Raw genomic sequence first — 15,986 nt, 5'->3', positions numbered from 1 at the left:
TACACGAGCATTGCTCTAGTAAGACCTCCGTAATATCTCACCTCTAGCTTCAGTTGTACGCGTGCCTCTGGGGTTCTTTCGTGTGACTCTCCTTGTTCAATCTGAACCGTGTTAGAAATGCCGATTCTTGGCGTCTGACATCATAGTGTGTTTAACATAAAAAACGGACTACGCGTCGCCTCGTCCTCATCCAAAATGGCGCTTGCATTAATTTACTCGACAAAAACTAACTCAAAAGATTCACTGCCTAAAGTTGTGCCTACCTAAAAAAATACCTATTGTGTGCGTAATCCAGTATTGTTGGTGAGATTTATTGAGCATAGATAATGCATAATATATATAAACAGATACATAAAAAATTGCATGAAAAATTACTAGGTTGCAAAAAACAGCTAGGTTACAAAAAACAGCACTCATATTGCAATACTAATTTACAAAAAATAAATCATTTCGATCTTATCGTTTAGCCCATAAGGTGTCAGCGTCCTAAGGGACTTAATCCAGTATGTCTCTCTTTGAGCCAACAGTTTCATTGTGTCAACATGTGGTTTAACCACCAATCTCTCTAGCACGGTATATTTCAATTGAGGTATGGTATGACCCCTCTCATGCCAATGTGCTGCCAAACATGATTTCAAGTTTTTTGTGCGTATCATGCTCTTATGTTCGGTCATCCGAACCTTCACCTTCCTTGCAGTGCGTCCAACATAAACAAGTCCACATGGACACTTGATCGCATATATTAGACCACTAGAATTACAGTCTGATGTATGTCTCAAGGTGATCTTTTTACCTGTGTGTGGATGCGCAAAAGTGTTCCCTACCAATACATTGCCACAATGACCACAATTTTGGCACTTCATCATGCCTTTCTGACCTAGATCCGCTTTTGCCAGCTTACCACTTTTCAGAATTTCTTTAATATTCCTTGATCTGGAGTGTGCAAACAAAGGTTTGTCTGGAAATATCTGTCTAAAATCAGGTTCTTGCTCAATTATTTCCCATCTTTTCATGATGCATTTCTTTATTGCCTCTGAGGCTGTGGAAAATTTCAATACATAGACTTCTCTCCTGTTTTTGCTCCTTTCTCTCTTTTCTAACATGGTAGATCTGGACATTGTTCTAACTTTGTTTTCAGCTTGGTCAAGAACTGTATCCGGGTACCCCCTTGCTGTGTATTCTGTGCGCATTCTCTTTATTGTTTCTATCCCTTGGACCTCATCTGAACAAATTCTTCTTGCCCTAATAAATTGCGACAATGGGAGGTGTCTCTTTAAAGATTGTGAATGAAAACTCTCAAAGTGTAAGGCGTTGTTTCTATCTGTTGCCTTCTTGAATACACTTGTTTCGAGTATATTCCCTTTTCTAGTAATCATGATATCAAGATAGTTAATCTGCTCTGTGTTGATGGTGTATGTGAACTTGATGCATGCATGGCAATTATTTAGCTCTTGAAGTTGTGTTCTTAAGTTATTTTCTGAGCCTTTCCACACTATCAGTATGTCGTCGATATACCTAAGGTATAGTGCCAGATGTTCTTTCCACTTCTCTTGTTTTAGTATATGTTCATCTTCAAACTTGGACATGAACATATTGGCATAGGTAGGTGCCCCAGTAAACCCCATCGAGGTCCCTGTCTTTTGTAGAAAAAAAGTGTCCTGCCACTGGAAATATCCATGGTACAAACAGAATTGCAATAATTCAAGAAGAAAAATATTGTGACTCTCCTCGTATTCATGATGCAAAAGCATCCACTCTGCTGCTTCTATACCTTCTGTATGCGGGATTGAGGTGTACAGGGCTGAAACATCAACCGTGCACAACCATATCTCCTCATTTTCAGAAATAGGCACGGTCTTCAATTTACGCAAACAATCAGTGGTATCTTGCACAAAAGTTGACCATTGTTGCAAGGTGAAGCCAGGCATCCCAGCGCTGTTGGGGCCGTTTTGTATGCATTTGCGGCCACAAAAACATGAGTTTATAAATCCTCTGTGCGTCAGACTATACCTGAATGACATACTGGAGTGTCACAGTACAAATGTAAACTGAATTTACAATTGCCAAGTACGTATAAAGATGTAATTGACAGGTGTTAGTTGTGCTCAAATGCATTCCGCAAAATTAACAGGAAGAAGTGCTTGTAAATTCTACTCATTCATCTGGAGATTACTTTGCATAGCCTTAGCACAACGTATTAGAGGTGACAGAAGTGACTTTTTAAAAATAATGCGTGAAAGGGCATCTGTCTTCTATTGTTGATTTCCTGTTCTCTCTGGCTGCTTTTTGTCTGGTAATAAAAAGACGCCACCCTGCCAGCTTCCTTTCAGGGCTCTTTAGAACACTTGGCAGTGGAGCACGCGAGCCTGTCCCCCTCCGCGCACCTGTCGTCTGCCCTGCCCCCTCCACGCGCCCCTGCCAAGCAACACAAGACAGAAGTTTCAGAGGTGAAAAGAAACCCCTTTTGTGCGTCTCCCTCCGTGTGTCACCACAAGTACAATAAAGAAGCCCCAGGGGAGTGCGAGTGGGAAGGCAGGCCCAGCGGCGGCGGTGGCACAGCCTCCCGCCTGCCTCCGTCCCCGCCCTCCGTAGCCTGCCTCACACTGGCCAGTGTTCTGCGAGACACAGGAAGCCAGGCGGGACTGCCCGGGACTGCCTGCTTGAGGACGGGCCACCAGCACAGACAGGAAGCGTACGAGAGCCTACCCCGCGCTCCAGCGACGAGGAGGGAGCCAGCGTGTGTCCCAGCGGGGCTCCCGTGCTAAGGGAGAGCCCCGCCTGCTGCTGGGCCTGGACCGCTGCCGCAATGAGCCTGGGGAGAAAAGAGGGGGGGCTCGAGGCACATTGCCGGTGCCTGCCCCCCCAATGACGGAAGCCCCGCGTGTGCCCGGTGAGTGGGGGGGTTGTGTGTGTGTGTGTGTGTGTGCGCGTGTGTGTCTGTGTGTATGTGTTATCCACTTGCTGGGAATCTGGGACAGGAGATGTGCACGGCGCGTGGGTGAACACGCGCGCACACATGGTGAAATCGCCTGCGCGTGCCCATCCCCTGTCCCACTTTCCCAGCAAGTGGATAACAAAAGATCTTTCGCTGGATGCAGCGCTTCGCGCTGCTAACACCAGCTTGACCTAAAAAGATTGTAGGTCCCTAGGTTAGAGTATAGTAATGAAACAAGCACTGCTAAAGCCAATCATTTTATACCTAGTGTAGTGAAAAGGTATGCTTAAGCATTGGTAAGCTGCAGAGAGTATGTATCACTTGGTGCAAGTGGAATTATCCTGTGAATATAGAACAGGTACACTGAGCAGCAGCACAATTTCCTCTTCAGACAAGGTCATTAATAATGGCACAAATGCATGTTATGTTATGTTATTTTAGCGAAGCTTATAAAGCGCACTTCTACCCATGGGTACCCATGAGTGTCCTGGCGCTACACACTGACTCACTGTAAGCGGGGTGTCTAAATCGTGAATAGCCAAGTCTTCAGCCCCTTTCTAAAGGCAAGGTGCTCTGAGGCCTTCCTCAGATGTACTGGCAGACTGTTCCAGGACTTCGCCGCACCATAGGAGAAACTCTTGCCTCCCCAACTGGCCTTCTGTATTTGGGGCACGGCTAGCAGCCCTCCATCGGTGGAACGCAGCTCTCTGCCCGGAACATACCATTCACGTCAGAAACTCCAGGCCAGTGCCATTCAGCGCCTTAAAAACCATGCACAGTGCCTTGAATTGTGCTCATTTTATAACCGGTAGCCAATGCAGTTGCCAGAGACCATCTCGGGCAGAGGCAAACCTAGGTATCCCAATTAGCAGTTGTGGCGCTGCGTTTTGTACTGTCTGTAGTCTTACGCTAAGAATATGTACAGTCTGAGCAGCTGCAGTGGATCCTCTAACTCCCCTACATCAAGTACAGCACATACATCAGCAGTCTGTGACATAGAACATGTACTGCATTGGCGGTACTAAAGCCGGCTTCTCTCACACTTAGTGGAAAGGGACACAGCACAATCAACTTTAAATTATAACAATGGTCCTTAAAGAAGCATTTATAACAAATAAATATAGACCAAGATAAGTGCTATATTCCACAGTATCCAGCCAGACTCATAGTTTAATTAATTAAATAAATGTTTCATAATTTCAGAGAGCAACCAACAATAGAGTGGGACGCAGTGCTGCATCCAGTACATGAAAATAGAAGACAAATACAAATAAACAGTAAGATTTTCATGCAAAAGAAAAAAGAGGCTTTGAGTCAATAAGAATACATGACAAGCTATCCATAATAGTTTTCACACTAATGTAACACAATGGCTTTTACGTGTGAAACTATTCCATAGGTCAACGACGTTTCGATCCCTTTTAAAAGGATAATGGGATCATCATCAGGACGGTTTGATTTACATGCCGGAATATAACAAAGCTGCCTGTGGGGAAAAGGAAGGGGAAACAAAGGCAGAGAAATCTGTTGTGAAAATGAGATAAAGCTTGCTTAAAGACACTGATATTAAAAGGTACCATGCACTTGAAGAAATCGGTGTAGTTATGGCCCGATACTCTACATAATAACCTATGCATGGGTGCATGGACTGGTGAAGTAGTGGTGCGACTCGGAATAGGTAAGCTCCGTGGTATATTGGCCAAACAACACAGAAAATCAAGACCCGGATTGGCCAACACCGGAGCAGAGTGAGGTGTAAAACTCCGAATGCATCACTAGTAGAACATTTTTCCTTGGGGGGGGGGGAGGGGGGGTCATAATGAGGACGATATCAAATGGACAGTTCTGAATGCACTCAAACTCCCCCAAAATCTTATTGTTTATTTGTATTTGTCTTCTGTTTTCATGTACTGCATGCAGGACTGCGTCCCACTCTATTGTTGGTTGCTCTCTGAAATGATGAAACATTTATGTAGTTGATTAAACTATGTGTCCGGCTGGATACCGTGGAATATAGCACTTATCTTGGTCTATATTTATTTGTTATAAATGCTTCTTTAAGGACCATTGTTATAATTTAAAATTGATACCCAGAGTCCTTAACTACCTATTGGATTCCCTTCATACACAGCACAATAAACAACCCTCTCCCCTGAAAAAACCACTGCACTGTAAGTAACTTTACATTTTATTTATTTAATGTCATTTCCACCCCCCCTCCACTCACAGTAGTTGCCAGCCGCCATTGCCGCTGCCTTTCTTGGCCTGATGCTTTTTTTGGCCATAAGTGGAGGCAGAAGAGGGCGAGTGAGTGACAAGTTGGGAAATAGGGTGAGTGTGACCTACAAGTGAAGACAGCGGTTGGTCAACTAGAGGAGGGTGTTAGGAAAGAGTCACTCAAAGGGACGAGATGAAGAAGAAGCTGTCATACAAAGAGAGCACGACCTGCCGGTGAAGGTTTTTGCATGCACAGCAATCTAAGCATGCAAATGTATATGAAGTTTCCTCCATCTTCTTACAGTCTAGCACATTTTCGTGTAATACTGATATAGTAGATTCCACCTTCAGTAACACATCAAAGAAATTTAATAAAAAACTGTATTATTCCGTAGTTGAACAATATTTAGAAAGGGGATCATCATCAGGACATCATTGGCTGAAAATATAGAAGAGTGTGATGGGCAGTTACAAGACATTCATGAGAGCATATGATGAGGAGAAGGAGGAGATAGACCCAATTTAGGGTATGTTGAGCTGAATAGTGGAGTGTGATAATGTATTATTATGTATTTATCATTTTTGATATAGCTCTGCTACTAACCTTCGAAGAGTGGCAAACAGAGCTAGAATTTGAAAACAAACTACTCCGGGATCCCATAAATTGTAGTTCAAGGTGGTCACAAAGGGCAGAGTCGTGAAAAGCGCCATTCAAGTTATACATTTGTTTAATAAAAACTCTGCCACAAAGAAATAGTTAACAAGGACAAACATGACAATAAATCTATTCTGGCTTAACTAATTGGTTACTAAGAGGCTGCATGTTAATGTCCTATGGGGTTGAGGCACCTGCTGCGCCTACCACAAATGAATGTGTTCTTCTGTAATGTAAATTGTGCTCATGCCATGTTGTCGAGTTCGCGCTATATAATATTGCAAGGAAAAATAAAGTATGGAAACTCGAGTTCACACACTACTGAACGCGCACTCTTAAGTGCATCAGCAGTGCACTGTGAATCTGAGCGTTTCACAGGCCTGTCACAGATACGAAATGCAATAAAAACGAAATCCTACAAAACAATATACTACTGGCCGGCAGCAATTCATACCCGGACAACGTCGGGACGGGCTGCTAGTCTAACATAAAGTGCACATAACTGAACCCAAAACTCCTTCCACAGGCCTCTATAATATTTAATTCAGTCTTACAGTTTCAGAATTTAAACATTTCAAGTGTTAATTATTTATAACAAACCATTGTTGTTGCTCATTTATCTTAAACAGCTAACAACAACTGACAAAGCCAATAACACTGACAAGTTTTAGGTGTATGTCAGTTGTTGTGATATCTGGATTCAGTAACTTCTCAGAGAGAAACCAAAATACTGGTCAGGTCGCACACTATGGGAAACACAGACATTTATTGTAAATATTTTTTTTAGAGAGCCCCCACGTTTTTCATCCCACTTAAAGACTTGTCTGCATATATTTCTATATGACTTGAATACAGCCAGCAGCTGTGGGTGCTTCCCGAAGCCTGGTTAGAGCATTTCCTTCCAAAGTTTGTGCTCCATGCAGTGCAAGACACTGGGCAAGCACAACCTTTAAAGGGCCTGATCTTGTTGCTCTGTACAATTTGCACAATAAAGTCACTGTTGAACATATTAGTGCAGTAGGTTATGGGGCAGTTTTTTATGTGTTAATGTTTCACGACTATATGTTCCCACTGCTTTATAAACCTTGCTTTCACACTAAATTCATTTGCTCTCAAATGGGATATTTGTCAATCTTTTTGTACATTTTTTTTTCAGGCGGAGAACTCACCCTGGACCACACGTTTGTCCATTAAGCTTGCTTGCTTTGCTCGCTACATAAGTCATACCCAACTTTCACACCTCACCACTTTTAAATGTCACCAGCCGAGACTGGTAGTATGTTACATAACACATATGCATTTGTAATAAGCATCAGTTGTGGGAAAGAGGATGGGGTGAGGGTCTGATTAATACATGAAGGAGACATGGAGCTTACTTGATAAGAAAGCAGAGAGCCTTAATGATAATATCTTGAATACCTGGGACACAATAAAAACTTCTGCCAGCATTATAGAGCCATTATAATGTAAGCAGCGCAGGGGCCTATTTGTGCGATTGCTAAAGGTTATTTTGTGGGCAAAAACGACAAAAAAATCGATGAGATTTTGCTGAGTTCTTGGAGCTAGAAGTAATATGGTTTCAAATGAGGCGGAAAAAGAGGACACATCAGGGTTTCATGCAGGAGGTTAAAGGTCAGCGAGTGACTAGAAAAACAGTGGTAGAAAGATACTTTGTGAACAGTCGGGCATACCAGCAAGAATTAAACTGCCTCCTTCCTTCCCAACTTGTGGGACCTCTGCCACCTAGTGGCCAGTAGCAGTACAGCCAACTCCAACTCCAACTCCCACGACAAGAAAGGAGTTGTTGAAAAGAAAACGTGGAGTCTTCGCAGTGTCACAATCGTGGGCTCGAGTTTTCTAACAGGTTTCTGTGTAGCACTTCACAATCAAGTGTATTCTTAATGGGTGTTTTTTTTACATTGCAGGCACTAAACACCTCTGAACTAACAGAATCACTAATATTGCGGGGTTTGGGTCAAGAGATGTATACTTTGCGTCTAGTTGTCTGACCTCTCGGAGACAGTTGCAATTCCTGCTGGGAGTTAGCTTTCCCGACTTTAACCCGTTTACCAAGAGGTGACAAGGCAGGTGTATCTTCTTTGTAGTCATCATTTTATTGGCATTTTCCTTACAACAACAACAATAAATCATTGCAACCAGCTACAATCGTCATTCAGAGGTCATTATCGAGCAGAAGTAAATATAACGTATTACATGGCCTCACATTTACAAAGACGAGTCACTGCTGGGTTCCATCCACATCCCCCATATACGTGTGTGTTTATTGGGGCTATTCGTAGATCTGTTTCTCTAAGATGAAGAGTGGTCACACCCTGATTTCCAATTGGCCACACTGAGGGTCTCCATTGCCTTCCAGGTTTGCACAATGTCCTTCTTGGTAATCAGTCGTAGCCCCAGAAAGGCTTTCTTATATCTGTTCATATTCCTCTCATCAAAAATATTTAACAATGCTGATCTCTGATTAAGGATAATATTGGGGGGGGGGGGGGGGGGGGTAGTGTAATACATTAGGTGTAGTTCCATAAATTCTATTACTTTATATTTTGCTGAGACTGCCCCCACTCTTTTCCCAGTTCTGGGAAGGTACCTGTGATGTGGATAACCAATATTTCATAAATGATTGATGTCCATTTGTTTTGGAGCGGTGTCATTGTAATTGTCACCTCCAGTAGATTGACCTCTGCTATATTACCTAAATTAACAAGTTATGGCGACAATGCATGTCTCAACTGTAAGTATATGAAGAACTGGGTACTCAGAAGTCCAAACTCTTCTTCCACTGTTCAAAATGTTTTGAGTTCTGTGTTGACAATGACATCTCCCGGTGTTGTGATCCGCAGTATATTCCAGTCTATGAATACTTCAAATGCAGCACTAGTGGGAGGAACTTCCCACTCATAAGGAAGACTGCTGTATCAATGTATTATTCCATCCCATAACGCCAAGGCATCTTTCCTAATATTATGTACAGTCTTAGTCAACGGGGATACAGTGTTCAGTAGATGACCCTCCTCTCCCCCATAGGACATTTGTTACATCCCCTTTACCCATTGCCAATTTTTCAGTTTTATTTGTAGGGCACAGCCTCGTTTTGAAAATATACATCACTGCTAGTTAGGCTGCTCGGCAATATGCATCTAGATAAGCCATGCACAAGCCACCGTCGTGTGGTGACTTTCAACATTTGGCCATGCTGACTCCTGGAGTTTCATTATTCCAAAGAAAGGATATAACCATAAAAGTTATTTGTTTGAAAAAGCGTGCTTGTATTTTATTGGAATGTTCTGGGTGACTTACAGTATCCTCAAGTGAGCGACCTATTTAAATAGTGCCGCTCTTCCCATAATGGATATTGGGACGGTAGCCCAGTGTGAAATCTCCTTCTTGAGTTTTTCAATCTGGGGTACCATGTTTCCCTTTCAAACCTGGCCAGATCCTCGAAAATAAATATGCCCAAGTAAGTGACATTTCTAGCTATTGAAGGTATTAATACCTGGAAGGCCCAGTCTCCTAACTATTTTGTTTCTGTGACTGAGTACTAACGTGACTTATACCAGTTGGTCCACAGACCAATATAGATCCTCCAGATTTGTTTACTATATGCAATATCCTTGGGCCAGTTTTCTTGGGGCATCGTTTGTACATGGGTAGGTAGGCTGTCGGCTTAGAGTGACACCTTATCTTTGACTCCTATTGCCTATCTAAACCCAGTTATTTTTGAGTCTGTTCTAAGAAATGTCACCAGTGGCTAACAATTGTATCTTTACCCTTGAAACCCACTTAAGCACGTCCCTGACATGCATTTGCTATTCGCCTTGCAAGGATAGCTATTAGCGTGAAAGGCGTTTATTAGGCGGTTCCGGGTCACTTATTCGGTTCTGCGTCACTTATTCAAGATTTCCACAACCCACCTAAAATTAGAAAATTGTTTACCATGCTCAAACGCCGGTCGGTGTACATTCTCAGGAGGACATCACAGCATACGTGAGATTCTGGTTCACAATATCAGCAGATTGTTATAATAGGACGCCTATAGAATAACGAGTTACTTTAGTACACCGTATGTCCCCCTTTTATATTGCGATCTCAATCAAAAGAGTTCCATGACGCTTGAGCAACTAGGTGCGTACTCCATTGTACGCCCTCATGGGACTGCGATCTACATATTTTGAAACTTCAATTGACTACAGTAGACCCTCACGAGTTTAAGCCCTCCCAGCTTATTTAGTAACGGATCATGATGTAAAACATTTATCGTCACCTTCGCCACCCCCTGGATTTGATATTGATTCTTGTGTGCCCTGAGGAAGGTGTATGGCCCGGTCCCATTAGCACTGAAACATGTGTCTGATCATAACAAGCACTAATAGATCAACATAAAGTCATGACTGATGTAAAACGGGAAAATGGTTAAAGGATTTATGTGATTCTCAAATAAAATAAGATACTTTTGGTAAACAATGAGAAAAAGATTATATCACATATACTCAAAAAAATAATGATGAAAATGACGATATTACCATGATTTTCAAAATAGAAAACTAATACATGTTTACCTGCTAAATAGTTTTCATGTTCAGTGGACGTGAAGGATGACTTTAGATGTGGATGTAAGTGGTGTGTATGTAGTATGAGTGTATTCGGCTTTTTAGTGGCAATGGCAGTGCAACAGATAATGAGACTGTAACTGAGTTTAATTGCTTAATCAAATGAAAACATCAATTGAATTATTCTCTCACATTGTAAGTTTAAAGATGTTGATGTTTTCTAATAAAGGATAATCTATTTAGATCTATAAGTAACTTTCGTATGAGCACCAGTTGAATGACTCTTTTTGAGACATTGAGGAGGTGGGTTGTTTATTTGTTTTCTGGCCTCCAGAAAGCTTCTGTCCAAACAAATCTTAGTGACCTAGACTACATCATTGCTAGTGTGCAGCACAAACACTATTCTAAAGGAATATTACCTCACTTGAATGAGAGCCACTCCAGGCCTTCTGCCGTGCATCCTTCGCCCTTGCGCTCGTGGTGTCCAGTCTCCTAATCTAGCTTCTTGAACACAGCCTAATCAAACCATCGCCCTTGTGCCTTTTGGAAATCAGCCCTGGGTACCTGCTCTGGTGAGCCCTAATTAAATAATTCACTGTCTCGTCATTTTTTGAAAGTAACATACACCTTATATCACCGATTATCTCCCGCTACCATAAGTAATCTTATGATGGTAACCCCTCCCACCTTTTCACTGCGCCACATTCGCCGCATTGCTGTATGAACCCAATTAGGGTGTATTTTATGCATTGTTGAATGAACCCACTAAGGGTGTAATTCATGGATATGTAAATCTATTGTAATGGAATCATAACGTGAACGCATCCTCTTGCATCCTGAATCGTTTTACTGTAAGTTTTATCGGGCCTTGCTCTAATGCTTCCTTCAAACTGGCAACTCTGATTATCACTGTAACATCACGGCCAATCGTAACGTGAACGTATCATCTTGCAATCTGAATCGTTTACTGTTATTTTTATCGGGCCTTGCTCCAAATTTTCTTCCAAACGGGCTACTCACTCCTTATTATCACTGTAAACATCACGACCATTCCTACTGCTCCAGCAGCCGTACTCTGAAATCCATGTCAGCAATGATGCATGAACCGGTCAGCCCTTCTAAGTGAACTCATGCCCCCCGACTCTATCTATGCACCCTGGTCATGTGGCTGTACCTTAATCTTGATACATGTACCCGCTAGCTCGCTTAAGCGCACACAAGTTGCCCGATTCTATCTATGCACCGGTGTAAACTTGCCCTCCCTTCTTATTCACATCACTTACCCTGCACTCCATCACGTTGCTCGAACGCAACCCAAGCATGTAGTCTTATGAGCCCGTTTAACTAAGCGTTTTCTCTTACCCCTCTGTGCATTTCCCTAATTGTACGTTCTCCCTCCTTAGAAAAAACAGGCTAACACAATTATAGGCATGTACCCCATGTCCTGATGATGATCCAGATATCCTCACGGATGGATCGAAACGCCGTCGACACCTAAAAGCACCTTATACATGTCAAAACAATGGTTCATTGAAATTGTAAAGGTGTAATCCGCGATTTGTTTCTTAGTTGTGTCATTGTGCATTTCTTTTGTGTAATAAACCCTTTAAGTTGTGCCTGAACCCCATGTTGGTTCCCTCTCCTCCTGTTTGTGTATTCCTTACTAGGACACAGGCTTGTGTCCCACTTTATGTATTGTTTTGTTAAGAAACTGTTTTACATCATTGACAAAGTAAAAATTAGACCTCTGTCCGGCTGGACATGTCACTAAAGTATAGTTACTATTGAGTCTATATTCATTTAAGAATTAATCCCTGTTTTAGGGAGCACTGTTGTTTAAAAAAACATTGATTCCCAAGGTCCCTGGTCGACTTCTTTAGGCCCCCTTGTTGTTTTGAAATATCACTGAGAAAGACGCACCAGCTGCATCAAACAGCCGATCGACCATCACTAATGTCCCTGCCTCAGGGTAGGCATGAGTTTGCAGCTGCCCGGGGGCAGTAATAGGGTGCACTGTTGTTGTTTGGGCCTGGCACTCTTAGTTAATGGTGCGCAGTGGCGCAAACATGGAGGGTGTGCCCTTAGCAAACTACAGCCCTAGGATTTCTCCAAGATTCTATCAAATTTAACTGAGAGACCTCCTTGGTGATAGGCCTCCAACGCCTATTGCCTTTTAGGGAACTTCCTGCATTCTCCTTTGCTTCTTTTGTTCATGTTAATCTTTTCCAGACTTCGCATGTTGGGTTTTATGCATCTTTAAAAATGGGTGAGATTCACAAAAGACAGAATCGGATTCCACTGAGCTTTTTTACCCAAGGCTATCCTGTAAGTTATAAGGAATGTGTACCTTTCATTGGGGCATATATTTGGGCATTAGCAGCTCTCTGGGATAGGAGCTAGCAAAAAAGAAAGAAAGCTGGCAAAAGTATGTTGATAATGTTGGGGCCATAACCTATTGTATGAAGGACCAGGTCATTTCTGATGTTTGGCTAACGCAATTTTAATCCGTACCTTCCAAACATTATCAAAAGAGTGTCTGTTCTTAAGGAAGCCTACCTGATCTAAATAATTAAGATGTGGGAGCCAATCCTAAGGCCTTTTTACGTCGAGCACACCAGACAGTGCAAGCTGTTTTGTTAAGAAAGACCTAATGTTAACTTACAGTGGCTTAAAGCCCAGACCATTGCTTACCTTTAGTTAACTTTGTTGCCACTCATTTGCTTGCTTCCTATTTGATGCCTTGCCTTCCTCTTCTTGTATTAGTCCTCCCCTGGAGTATAGCCTCTTTATAATCCCTTTGATGGGCTAACTTGTATGCTTTGTCTACGCACATTTATTGAACTACTTCTTTCTTTTTCATGCAGCACTCTGTGACACATGCCTGTGTATTCTAGCTCTCTCCATTGTGTGCTGCTTCCCCACTTCAAATACAAACCCACCCTGTGTTGTGGTGCTCCTCACCCCTCCTAGTGTGTCTGTGAAAGCACAACAGTAGAGATATTTATTTCGAGTATGGAGTAAGAGCAGGCTTTAAGGGTTATTTTTGTATCTCCTATATTCCACATATTGCATGAAAACACTGCATGTAGCCTCGTATGGTGCTGGGGAAGGGCCATCTGCTGTACTCACTCAGCAGGCAGAAGGTGACTTAGCATGATACTTTTCCAGGAGGCCCGTAAATGTGCTCCATGGACTGCTACAGAAGACCAAATGTCTGAATCCTGTGGAAAAACGAAATTAGGCCTTGCCAAGCATTTCCCTTTACATTCTAACAATTCCTTATTCTTTTAAATTCTGTTCAGGGTTTTCTAGAGCGAAACGTTTTTGAAATCAAACATGACATTTGTAAAGGTTCAAAATACTAAGTTCAGCGTAGTTCTGAGATCTCATAAATTATGTGTTTTTTCCCTACAGTATTTTAAAATATTTTTCTTTTACTTTTTTAAACAATACTTTACTGAACAACATTTGCAAAGCTAACAGCTTTTTTACTCACATTATAAAAGCGAAACCAATTTGTTTTGACAATACTTGTTTATAGTTTGGTGGATGAGAGGCCTATACCAAGAAACCGCACATTTCTCATCTGCCATATTGATAGTACTTAAAAACCTTATGCACCCTAAAGGGGGCTGATGGGGCATTCAGAGGATTTTGTTGGATGCCCCACATCCTCACTCCAGAAAGAGTTCAGGAGCCTGTGCATGTCATGTCAATGTAATGGACAGCTTCATACAATACTTGCAACATTTTATTACTAGACAAGTTAAACAGTAGGGTTTCTTTTGTTATGCGACTTTCCATTGTATTTTGCACATGTGAGAGTGCATAATAAAAAATGTACTGTCCCCAACCAAATCTCAAAGTCTTGACATCAATGTCTTCCTTTGTCTTTCAGTATTCCGGGTTCCAGCAGTCAGCAGACCGGTGTCTTGTGTGCGGACATCTCATCATGGACATGGTGAGTACAAAACATGAAGAGCCACAGCGTCACTAGACCAAGTTTTCCTTCACTCCTAAAGAGTTGATCTGTGGAGATTGCAAATATGTGACACTTGCTAAAATATGAACTCAAGATACTGAGAGAAATGTGGTGCTAAAATAAAGACATTAAACCAGTGCTTAATTTGTGCTGGTGTTTGCCGTACTCGGCACCAGCATTTAATTGCTATCACCAGCACTTATTTATGGCAGCCCATCACATGGTGGCACTGTCTGTCTACCTTTGAGCCGAGCACGACAGTTTAATAATGAAAAATAGTTTTAGCACGTCCAGGATATTCTTAGAGCTTCGGGTGGCCTTGAATTGTCTAAACTGTCCCATTTGTATGAGTGTGATGCTTAGTAGGGAGAGTTTATACTGCCATTTGGCAGCTATGCCAGGCCCAGTTGGTCGTGCAAGCTGCAGTGGCATCCTGAACAATACCTGGGCCCTGGCACTTGTTACCTTTTACAAATTAACCGCTGTATAATACGGATCTCAATGAGCCTTAAATATTCCTTTCAGTAATCTGTGGCTGTTTAACTTTAACTAGAACATCTGTCTGCTTTTTGGCTAAAGATGCAACATTTTAACATGTACAGAAGCTTAGATGTGAAAGCTATCCATATCGGGCTAGTTTGATAATAAATAGATGGAATGGTTGTAAGTAGTAGAGAACGGTTTGTTAAATCAGTGTAACAAGCAAACTTTTCTGCAATGAATAGAAAGGTTGTTCCTCTTGGTAACCTAGTTAAGTTGTTTCCTTGTTGGAACAGACAGAGCAGGCTCCAATTTGTACTGATTGAAGGGAAGTAAGGTGTCAGATATGGTTGAAAGTGCTGTTCTTTTTCGCATATTCACATTGAACAGCTAATTAATGTAAAGTGCATGCACTCTGTCTCTCACTTTTCTTCCCACCATAATACTTGTAAGTGAATGATCCATTACGGGATATGAGGCCTACCCTGGTCACTCACGAACAACAAAACGCATCCCAAAGAGGCCTCAGAGCATTTCAACACTCTTCCTACCGAGTACTCCTTTGCAGTGTAGAATGCGGTCAGTCCAATAAAAGTGCCTCTTTGCCTTGTCGGGGCTGAAACGCTACACAAATGCGATAACAATAAAATACAACAATTGAATCATGCATTATAGGGCCAAATATAAATGACATTGCCCTAAACTACAGAACATGACTGCCTCGCTAAAGGGAATTATTGTAATGCTAGGTGGAAATGTTGGCTAGGAACGATTGCACAGTTGACTAACTTTCCATTCAGGTGATCCTGTGATCTCAGCAGATCATTTTGTCACTGACTGTTTCCACTTGGAGGTCCTATGGTGATGATCATATCACAATCACAACTTTCTGTGCTGTCAAAGAATGGCTATGTGGTATCCCCTGTTAATGGTGGGTACAAGGGTGATTGTCTGCCCACTGGTACCCCCAACATGGTGATGGAGAAAGGAAAAGAGAAAAAGGCTAGGACATGTCGAAAAGGAGAAGGGAGAGTGGGAAAGACCAGAGCCAAGGAAGGATAATGTTGAAGAAAAGAGAAACAGGAATATGGTGGGCAAGTCATGAAGAGACAGCTGAGAAAGAATGACTTTTAAGGAATAGGAGAAGAG

The 15,986-nt window shown here is 42.1% G+C and overlaps 1 protein-coding gene across 1 annotated transcript in view; it reads left to right on the top strand.

Moving 5' to 3' along the window:
* Positions 1–15,986, top strand: part of LOC147665007 (LIM domain-containing protein 1-like) — a 125,252-nt gene that overhangs the window by 94,390 nt on the left and 14,876 nt on the right. Inside the window, exon 3 of the mRNA XM_086949824.1 lies at positions 14,274–14,336. Within this exon, the coding sequence (XP_086805950.1) occupies positions 14,274–14,336 (63 nt within the window). The remainder of the gene's footprint in view (positions 1–14,273; positions 14,337–15,986) is intronic.

This window comes from Lissotriton vulgaris, unplaced genomic scaffold (assembly GCF_964263255.1).
Source record: "Lissotriton vulgaris unplaced genomic scaffold, aLisVul1.2 SCAFFOLD_731, whole genome shotgun sequence".
Lineage (NCBI taxonomy): Eukaryota > Metazoa > Chordata > Amphibia > Caudata > Salamandridae > Lissotriton > Lissotriton vulgaris.
Note: the sequence above shows the minus strand (reverse complement) of the source record. Positions and strands in the feature narration are given on the sequence as shown.